This window comes from Palaemon carinicauda, chromosome 6 (genome assembly GCF_036898095.1).
Source record: "Palaemon carinicauda isolate YSFRI2023 chromosome 6, ASM3689809v2, whole genome shotgun sequence".
Taxonomy (NCBI): Eukaryota; Metazoa; Arthropoda; class Malacostraca; order Decapoda; family Palaemonidae; genus Palaemon; species Palaemon carinicauda.
Genome location: NC_090730.1, coordinates 2007448 through 2016665, shown reverse-complemented (window position 1 = coordinate 2016665; position 9218 = coordinate 2007448). Strand labels below are relative to the sequence as shown.

At 33.0% G+C, this 9218-nt stretch overlaps 1 protein-coding gene across 1 annotated transcript in view; it reads left to right on the top strand.

Annotated features, from left to right (window-relative positions):
* Positions 1 to 9218, top strand: part of LOC137642364 (prostaglandin G/H synthase 2-like) — a 34268-nt gene that overhangs the window by 13371 nt on the left and 11679 nt on the right. Inside the window, exons 5-10 of the mRNA XM_068374857.1 lie at positions 414 to 557; positions 2003 to 2178; positions 4286 to 4369; positions 4567 to 4692; positions 7807 to 7921; positions 8902 to 9077. Of these exons, the coding sequence (XP_068230958.1) occupies positions 414 to 557; positions 2003 to 2178; positions 4286 to 4369; positions 4567 to 4692; positions 7807 to 7921; positions 8902 to 9077 (821 nt within the window). The remainder of the gene's footprint in view (positions 1 to 413; positions 558 to 2002; positions 2179 to 4285; positions 4370 to 4566; positions 4693 to 7806; positions 7922 to 8901; positions 9078 to 9218) is intronic.

Genomic DNA, 9218 nt, shown 5'->3' with positions numbered 1-9218 from the left:
GTGGAAAAACATAAAATAATTGATATGGGTATGTTTTACAAGGTAGAAAAACTAATTAATTGATTGAAGTATGTTTTACAAGGTGGAAAAACATAAATTAATTCATTGAAGTATGTTTTACAAAGTGGATAAAGAATTAATTTATAGAAGTATGTTTCACAAACTTGATAAACAATTAATTCATTGAGGTATGTTTTACAAGGTGGAAAAACATGAATTAATTCATTGAAGTATGTTTTACAAAGTAAAAAAAACAAAATTCATTGAAGCATGTTTTACAAGGGGGAAAAACATAAATGAATTGATTAAAGACTCTCAAAGTATAAGGCTTAAATGAATAGGAAGCAATTATTGGGGACCCCAAATACCTATTAAAAAAAAAAAAACCCACAATTAATATATCTTCCATACAGCTCTAAGTGATTTCACGGATTCACCTCCCACTTTTGAAAGTGACCACACTTTCATAACAGCTGATGCTTTCTTCAACGACAGTCTCTTTACTAGAAGTCTGCCTCCAGTCCCAATAAGGTGTCCGACGCCAATGGGCACCAAAGGTAAGCCAGATTTTAGTACAATCTCACGAAAACTCGTAAGGGTAATTTTGCGTTACGGGTCTTGGGATTTCTTGTAAAATGCTTGTATACGAAAATGAGTATAGTTTAAGTAAGCCATGATCTTGAAAGGTGAATAGAAAGCATGCATGAACTGTCTAGCAAAATTGCAGGTAAACATTTTTTAATGGTACCATTATGGTCATGGTTCTTGAGATTTCTTGTGAAATGTTTATATACGAACCTATGATGATAGTTTGATTAAGCCATGATCTTGAAAGGTGAATAGAAAGCATGCATGAACTGTCTAGCAAAATTGCAGGTAAACATTTTTAATGGTACCATTATAGCCATGGTTCTTGGGATTTCTTTTAAATTGCTGTATACGAAAATGAGTTTAGTATGATTAAGCCATGATCTTGAAAGGTGAATAGAAAGCATGCATGAACTGTCTAGCAAAATTTCAGGTAAACATTTTTAATGGTACCATTATAGCCATGGTTCTTGGGATTTCTTTTAAATTGCTGTATACGAAAATGAGTTTAGTATGATTAAGCCATGATCTTGAAAGGTGAATAGAAAGCATGCATGAACTGTCTAGCAAAATTGCAGGTAAACATTTTTAATGGTACCATTATAGTCATGGTTCTTGGGATTTCTTGTAAATTGCTTTAATACGAACCGATGGTGATAGTTTGATTAAGCCACGATCTTCTTATAAGGCAAATTGTAGTACATGCATGCCATGACCCTTCAGAGAAAATTTCAGGTCGAATTATGGGATAATACTATTATTGATTGGCAGGGTTGAGATGCTAAGACAATTCATGTTATATTTTTGTATATATTTTTTAGAGAAATAATCATCATTAAACGCTGAAAGTAATTATATTAAATTAATTTTCAGGTTCAAAAGAGCTGCCTGATATAGATATATTTTTAGCAGTGTTGAGATACTGAGATCATTCCATTTTTGTTGAAGAAATTTTAGAAAAATCATTATCATTTCACACTGAAATTTATTATATCAATTAGTTTTCAGGCCCAAAATAGCTTCCTGGCATAGATATATTTTGGCAGTGTTGAGATGCTGAGAAAATTCCAATTTTGATAAAGAAAAATTTAGAAGAATAATTATCAGTACACAATGAAATTAATCACATTGATTAATTTCCAGGCCCAAAGGAGCTTCCTAACATAGATGTATTTTGGCAGTGTTGAGATGCTGAGATAATTCCAGTTTCGTTGAACGAAATTTTTAGAAGAATAATTATCAGTACACAATGAAATTAATCACATTAATTAATTTTCAGGTCCAAAGGAGCTTCCTAACATAGATATATTTTGGCAGTGTTGAGATGCTGAGATAATTCCAGTTTCGTTGAACGAAATTTTTAGAAGAATAATTATCAGTAACACTGAAATTAATCACATTAATTAATTTCCAGGTCCAAAGGAGCTTCCTAACATAGATACATTAGTGGAGAAATTATTTGCAAGAAAGGAATTCCACCCAGATCCTCAGAACTCAAACTTACTCTTCCAGTATTATGCCCTCCACTTTGGACGTCAGTTCGTGCAGGGCCCAGGATCGGGTCCTCAGCTATTCAAAGGGACTGGTGAGGTTAGTAAACATTCATTGATGACTTTTTAAAGGTTTAAATGTCGCTCGTGAATGGCAGAGGCCAAAGGACACACATTACCTAAAATGATGGCCACATACACACACACACACACACACACACACACACACACATATATATATATATATATATATATATATATATATATATATATATATATACATATACATATATATATATACATATATATACATATATATGTATATATATATGTATATATATATATATATATATATATATATATATATATATATATATACATATATCTATATCTATATATATATATATATATATATATATATATATATATTATATATATATATATATATATGTATATGTATATATATATATATATATATATATATATATATATATACATATATATATGTATATATATAGATATAGATATATATGTATATATATATGATCAGCATATATACCCTCTCTCCATCAAGCTAGGACCAGGGAAGGCCAGGCAATGGCTGTTGATGATTCAGTGGGTAGAACTATAAGGGTTGTGGTTGCTGATGGGGTAACGTCCCTGACTGGTAAACGCCAGATTGGGGTTCGAGTCCGGCTGAAACTCGTTTTTCTTTGGGCACTGCAACCTCACCATCCTTGTGAGCTAAGGATTTGGGGTTTGGGGGAACCTATAGGTCTATCTGCTGAGTCATCAGTAGCCACTGCCTGGCCCTCCTTGATCCTAGCTTGGGCGGAGAGGAGGCTTGGCCGCTGATCATCTAATATATGGTCAGTCCCTAGGGCATTGTCCTGCTTGATGGAGCACTGTCACTGTCCCTTGCCTCTGCCATTCATGAGCGACCTTTAAACCTTTAAACTATAGAGTCTTGTCTTTAATAACAAACCAGCTGGATTCAACCACAAAATATCATAAACTACAAATATTTCCTTTGGTTTTCCATCTGCAAACTTTCTCTACGGTTTTGAGATGTCCTGATTTCAAACTCTCCTCTTTCGATATTCTTTTTCATACAATTCTTCAGCTCTTTCTGCGACTTCAAGTTTCTTTCTTCATTTAAATAAAATTCATGTTATTTTCTTCCACCATTTGTCCCCATTACTGTGTGATACTTAACTATCTTCATAGTTTCAGTTGTATGTTGTTCTCTAATCATTTTAATAGCTATTCTCCAAATAGGGCTTGAATAAGAAGCTACAACCTAAATTCTTTTTCACTTACTGAGATTCCATTGTTTGACAATTTCACATTGAATCCAGTTATTGAATTTCCTTTTTGTTGTGCTATTTTTTTAAATTTTGAGTCTTAACTTACTCATTTTGGTTTCTTATGGCACGTACTCACAGAGGTGCCCTTTTAGCTCGGAAAAGTTTCCTACTAACTGATTGGTTGGACAAAATAATTCTAATCAATCAGCTAGTAGGAAAGTTTCCTACTATCTGAATGGTTGGACAAAATAATTCTAACCAATCAGCTAGTAGGAAAGTTTCCTACTAACTGATTGGTTGGACCAAATAATTCTAATCAATCAACTAGTAGGAAAGTTTCCTACTAGCTGATTGGTTGGACAAAATAATTCTAACCAATCAGCTAGTAGGAAAGTTTCCTACTAGCTGATTGGTTGGACCAAATAATTCTAACCAATCAGCTAGTAGGAAAGTTTCCTACTAGCTGATTGGTTGGACCAAATAATTCTAACCAATCAGCTAGTAGGAAAGTTTCCTACTAGCTGAATGGTTGGACCAAATAATTCTAACCAATCAACTAGTAGGAAAGTTTCCTACTAGCTGATTGGTTGGACCAAATAATTCTAATCAATCAACTAGTAGGAAAGTTTCCTACTAGCTGATTGGTTGGACAAAGTAATTCTAACCAATCAGCTAGTAGGAAAGTGTCCTACTAGCTGAATGGTTGGACAAAATAATTCTAACCAATCAGCTAGTAGGAAAGTTTCCTACTAGCTGAATGGTTGGACAAATTAATTCTAACCAATTAGCTAGTAGGAAACTTTTCCGAGCTAAAAGGACACCCCTGCGAGTACGTGCATATGTGTCTCATTAAAAAAAATCGAGTATAGTTGTAGATTCATATTTTCTTTTTGCTTTTAGATGGATGCCTCGCATATCTACGGTACAGAAGAAAAGGATCGTCAGCTTCTGAGATCTGGGATTAATGGAAAACTGCGCAGCCAAGTGAATATCCCATTGCCCTGTTTCAAGTTTAATTTAGCTGGCTTTTTTAATTAGTTCCCAACAACTGCCCCTAAGTTAGGTCTTGTGTTAGTTTCCCTTTTAAAAAAAGTATTTCTCAGTCACAGCTTCTGAAATTTTACACCAGACCTGTCTCAACCAATTGCAAAGACTCCTTTTTTTTAATGTACTTTTTTCAGATCTTGAATGGTGAAGAATTTCCTCCAAGTCTCTCAGATAATGCTGACATGAGCACCTCTCAGCCCCTCAAGAACCAATCATTTGCTTTGGCACACCCTACTTTCTCTTCCTCACCAGGACTTTTTGTGAGTATGAAATGATCAGTAGATTTCTCGACTTAAGACAAAAAAAAGTTTTCTAATGCAGAAAAAGTATACCACTTGAAGTTTGCTAATGCAGAAAAAGTATACAACTTGAAGTTTGCTAATGCAGGAAAAGTTTCCAACTTGAAGTTTGCTAATGCAGAAAAATGTATCCAACTTGAAGTTTGCTAATGCAAAAAAAGTATAAAACTTGAAGTTTGCTAATGCAGGAAAAGTATCCAACTTGAAGTTTGCTAATGCAGAAAAAGTATAAAACTTGAAGTTTGCTAATGCAGGAAAAGTATCCAACTTGAAGTTTGCTAATGCAGAACAAGTATACAACTTGAAGTTTGCTAATGCAGAAAAAAAGTATACAATGCTGAAAAAGTATCCAATTTGAAGTTTGCTAATGCTTACAAGTGTTTGAAGACTGATTTTCTTACTGTCAAAACTTTTATCCCAAAAAGTAATTTATAAGTATCCGTGTATAATCCAGAGCATTCATAGAATCTAGCAGTATCATATATTCCAGATTTGTAAATTTTTGAGAAATTTTGACCCCCTTAAGGATCTCTCAATCAATTGCATGAAAATAGCTAAAGGGAGGTGTGGATTTCCTGTTTCCATAGCATAAGTAGATTAATTTTATGCCAATGAATTTTAACCATTTGATTTTATAAGCAAAATTCAAGACCCTAGAGTGCAATTGATCCTCATCTATAAGAATAACATATTATGATAGCAAGGAATATAGAAACGATGATATTTTTATGCCAATGAATTTCAACCATTTGATTTTCAAAGCAAAACTTTAGACACTAGAGAACGTAAGGGAGCCTCATCTATAAAAAGAATAACTTATTATGATTGCAGGGGATATAAAAACAATGATATTTTTATCCCAATGAATTTTAACCATTTGATTTTCAAAACAAAACTTTAGACACTAGAGAACGCAAGGGAGACTCGTCTATGAAAATAACAAATTATGATTGCAAGGAATATAAAAACAGTGATATATTTATGCCAGTGAATTTTAACCATTTTATTTTCAAAGCAAAATTTTAGACATCAGAGAACACAATGGGTCCTCATCTAAAAAAAAAAAAAAAAAAAAAAAAAAAAAAAAAAAAAAAAAAAAAAAAAAAAAAAAAAACATATATTAGCAAGGAATACAAACACAAGGATATTTTTACAGCATAGGTAACAAAGCCAAATAATTTTGTTGATATTCTCAGACAGTCAAGAAGAGTAATTTTGTAGATATTTTCAAACAGTTAAGAATAACTTTTATTAACATATGATCATGATTGCATCTTTGATTACTTTTGATTACTGTATCAGAGTCTGCCACAGTTACAACTGCAAGTTATCCATAAAAAAATCCTTTCCATTTATAAATTACACGATTGCTCAATGAGTTCAGGTCAGCAAGATGGAACTGTTCATCCACTAACGTACATTTTCCAGAACTATCAATATCTTTTATATTTTATTTACTAAATTCTTCTCCAGTTATGCTGTTCTGAGATCAGCAAGTATGGTTGAAAGATCCCTAAAGGGAATGTATATCAATTTTTAAATACTAATTGTTAAGGTATATTTAAATATACTTATAGTAACTTACCAGACAATATACAATATTAATTGTAAAGGTACATTGAAATATACTTACAGTAATTAACTAGACAATAAAATGGTTTAAAAAATGTATATTTTTATCTGATTGAGCTGAGAAATTAATTTGATTATTTCTCGAGTGGGAGTTAAACCCAAATTTCAGTTTAAATATGTATATTTTTCTGATTGAGTTGACAAATTAATTCAGTTATTTTTCAAGTGGTATGTTAGACCCAAATATCAGTTTAAATATGTATATTTTTTCTGATTAAGCTGAGAAATTAATTTAATTATTTCTCGAGTGAGAATTAAACCCAAATTTCAGTTGAAATGTGTATATTTTTTTCTGATTAAGCTGAGAAATTAATGCAATTATTTCTCGAGTGAGAATTAAACCCAAATTTCAGTTGAAATGTGTATATTTTTTTCTGATTAAGCTGAGAAATTAATGCAATTATTTCTCGAGTGTTATGTTAGACCCAAATTCCACACCTTGCATAGTCTTGTGATACTAACTCAGCTTGTCATTAGCTAAGACTGACAATTAAGAGAATAATAAAAACTTCGGTCATGAATTTTGAAAAAAAAAATTAATGAAGATTTAAATGAAGGCTAAAAATATCTTTTTATTATCCAGGTTTAAAAGTCCAATAAAAAAAAAAGAGTGAGAAAAAAACTTTATATCGATAGAGGAAATTTGCTCGCCTCCTAAGATGTAGAAGGTAGATCTTCCATTATTATCATTATTATTACTTGCTAAGCTACAACCCTAGTTGGGAAAGCCAGATGCTATAAGCCAAGGGGCTCCAACAGGGAAAATAGCCAGTGAGGAAAGGAAACATGGGAAAATAAGAGTAAGAACATTAAAATAAATATCTCCTATATAAACTATAAAAACTTTAACAAAACACGAAGAAGAGAAACAAGACAGAACAGCGTGCCCGAGCGTACCTTCAAGCAAGAGAACTTTAACCCAAGACAGTGGAAGACCAGGGTACAGAGGCTATGGCACTACCCAAGACGATTTTGGAGTGTCCTCCTAGAAGGGCTTATAAGATTACAAGTGTATCTTTAATTTTTCTTCAGCGTTAGTCAGCTAGCTGTCTGCTACTTTACAATAGCCTACATTGCAAAATGTCTACGTTGTCTTCCACCGTCTTGGGTTAGAGTTATCTTGCTTGAGGGTACACTCGGGCACACTATTCTATCTAATTTCTCTTCCTCTTGTTTTGTTAAAGTTTTTATAGTTTATATAGGAGATATTTGTTTTAATGTTGTTACTGTTCTTAAAATATTTTATTTTTCCTTGTTTCCTTTTCTCACTGCTATTTTCCCTGTTGGAGCCCCTGGCCTTATACAATCCTGGTTTTCCAACTAGGGTTGTAGATTAGCAAATAATAATAATAATAATTCCTTTTACAAAGATGCATCGTGCAGTGTACATATAGAATCATTGTTGATTATTTATTTGATGTATTCATTTTTATTCATCAACAGGTCTTTGCCACCATATGGCTTCGAGAGCATAACAGAGTCTGTGATGAACTGCTGAAGGTCCATTCTGACTGGGACGACGAGAGACTGTATGAAACAGCTCGTCTGATCGTAAGTGGTAAGTGTCTTAAAAGGAATGAAGATAAAATAAATAAATAAACTGTACTCAATTTTTTTTTTTTTTTTTTTTTTTTTTTTTAATGAGGCGCATTTGCACTGACTCGCTAAGGTGCCCTTTTAGCTCGGAAAAAATTTCCTACTAGCTGATTGGTTTTACGAAATAATTCTAACCAATCAGCTAGTAGAAAACTTTTCCGAGCTAAAAAGGCAGCCCTGCGAGCCAGTGCAAACGCCCCACATGAAAAAAAAATTATTATAGAGCTGAGGTTCAAAGGGGAGTTAGAGTATAGACAGATTAGTGGATGAGTGGAAGGGAAATAGTTTGAAACAGGTGGACCAGATAGATTTAATGAATGGCAGATGATAAATGGAGAATTGTTGATTTAAAAGCTCAAGATAGAGACGACTGGCGAAATCTAACCGAGCCCCTTTGCGTCAATAGGCCTAGGAGGAGATGGTGGACTTTCGTTTGTATCAGTAAATCTCCATAATCTCTCCTATATAATAAAGAGCAAGTGTCTGACTATATATAAACATACACACACACACACACACACACACATATATACACACACACACACACACACACACACACACATATATATATATATATATATATATATATATATATATATATATATATATATATATATATATATATATATATATATATATGTAGCAATCAGTGGGAGAGGGCGTAGTCATACCCTTGTTCAAGGGTGTATCCAGAGAGATACATTTGGAAATCATAGTCTCCCATAAATTGCCGAACCAGCGGGTTGTAGTTAGGAAAGAGAGAGGGGTTGGAAAGGGTTGAATCTGTGTGTGCACATCGATTCTAAATACGTAGACGTCATTTTTGACGGCTCGAGTACACTAGTTATAAAATAACAAGTGAAGGAATAACTGAGTTATTGTTAATTTGAAAAATCCACCTAATGAATAAGGCTGATTCGTTTGTTTCCAAAAATATTTCAGGGGAAGTGGTCAAGATCACCCTTGTGGACTTCGTGCAGCACTTGAGTCAATATAAGCTGGACCTGTCCTTCAACCCAGAATTGCTCCATGAAACGAGATTCCAATTCCATAACAGAATTCATGCAGAATTTAATCACCTTTTCGACTGGCACCCTTTTGTGGCTGATTATCTACTTGTGAGTGTTTTTTTTTCTGTTTTGTTACTTGTGAGTGTGTTTCTGTTTTGTTACTTGTGAGTTTTTTTTCTATTTTGTTACTTATGATTGTGTTTCTGTTTTGTTACTTGTGAGGGTTTTCTGTTTTGTTACTTGTGAGTT